Source organism: Plasmodium gaboni (genome assembly GCF_001602025.1).
Source record: "Plasmodium gaboni strain SY75 chromosome Unknown, whole genome shotgun sequence".
Taxonomy (NCBI): domain Eukaryota; phylum Apicomplexa; class Aconoidasida; order Haemosporida; family Plasmodiidae; genus Plasmodium; species Plasmodium gaboni.
In genome coordinates this window covers 1-1,352 of record NW_017385595.1, presented here as the reverse complement: position 1 = coordinate 1,352, position 1,352 = coordinate 1, and the positions used below count along the sequence as shown (strand labels likewise).

Sequence of the window (1,352 nt, the reverse complement as noted above, 5' to 3'; positions counted from 1 at the left end):
ATCATATTATAATTTTCATCATTAATTTTATTAATATCATCATGAGTTGATGTATACAATAGATGTTCTTTATTTTCTTTATTCCATTCATCTTTTAATTTATGTAACATTTCTTCTTTATTATTCCATTGGTTGCACATATCTCTATGTCTATCTAACCATTTATCATATAAATCCAGTTGGTTGAGTATCGGATCACCACTTATTGGTTTAACAACACGATTTGTGGTTGTATTTTTTGGATGTTTAGTCCCGAATAATTCGTTTTCTTTTCTTTTGAGCAATTCATCATAAATATCAACATGTTGAACACTATTTAACGAATCATTAATTAGATCTGTACCACTATATAAATTATTGTCCTTAGGGGAATGTGTAATGTTAGAATATATTTGTGTATGTTTTGGAACATTCCAATCAATATTATAACTAACCTCTTGACCAGTACTACCAAGAAATCTATCTTGAATAGATGTAATAAAAGGTTTTTCTTCAATATTTACGTCTAAAATATTACCTTGGATACCCTCATACATATTAGCATCAATGATATTCTCATTAGGTAAATCCTTTTGTATATTTTGTAACATGTTAGATATAAAATCATGTTTCAATTTATTCCATTCTTCCTCAGTCAATTTATTGGTGGGTATGTCACTTGGTGTTACGCTTTGTGTATTACCACTTGGTATATCGCTAGTATCCACTATATTATCTATATGAGTATTTTCTGCATCATGTGTTTTGTTGCTTGGTTTTAGTACGACTTCGATCAAAGTTTTATATTTAGGCGATTTATATGGATATATATCGTTAATATCCATTTCTTCATACTCGCTTTCGGAAGAAGTAATATCCGAAGAAGATATATCGCGAACATAATCGTCCGTTTCTTCTCCTTCAACATATATGTATGTTTTGCCTCTATATTGAGCACTTCTGTATGGAACATATTTGTTTGATGATTTCTCTGTAGGGATATTATAATCATTCTGTGGCATTTCTAATACTCGGATCATATCGTCCATCTGCACTTTACTTCTAAGGGGACTTCTCCACTATGAAGAGAAAAAAAATATATATATATATGTATATATTATTCACATTAAATCATTTTTATATCATATGCATGCAAGTATATATATATATATATATATATTTTATTGAATTTTTTTTTTTAGATAAAAATTTTTTTTTTTTTTTTTTAGATAAAATTTTTTTTTTTTTTTTTTTTTTTTATATAAAATTTTTTTTTTTTTTTTTTTTTTTATGAAATTTTTTTTTTTTTTTTTTTTATAAATTTTTTTTTTTTTTTTTTTTTTTTTTTTTTTTTTTTTTTTTTTTTTTTTTTT

At 24.9% G+C, this 1,352-nt stretch overlaps 1 protein-coding gene across 1 annotated transcript; it reads right to left on the bottom strand.

Annotated features, from left to right (window-relative positions):
• Nucleotides 1-1,028, bottom strand: PGSY75_0044400 (putative EMP1-like protein; the record flags this gene model as incomplete). Its single annotated transcript, XM_018783558.1, has 1 exon — nucleotides 1-1,028. A coding segment is annotated over one exon (1,028 nt), but the record flags the coding sequence as incomplete, so codon positions are not given.
• Between the last annotated feature and the right edge of the window lie 324 nt (nucleotides 1,029-1,352).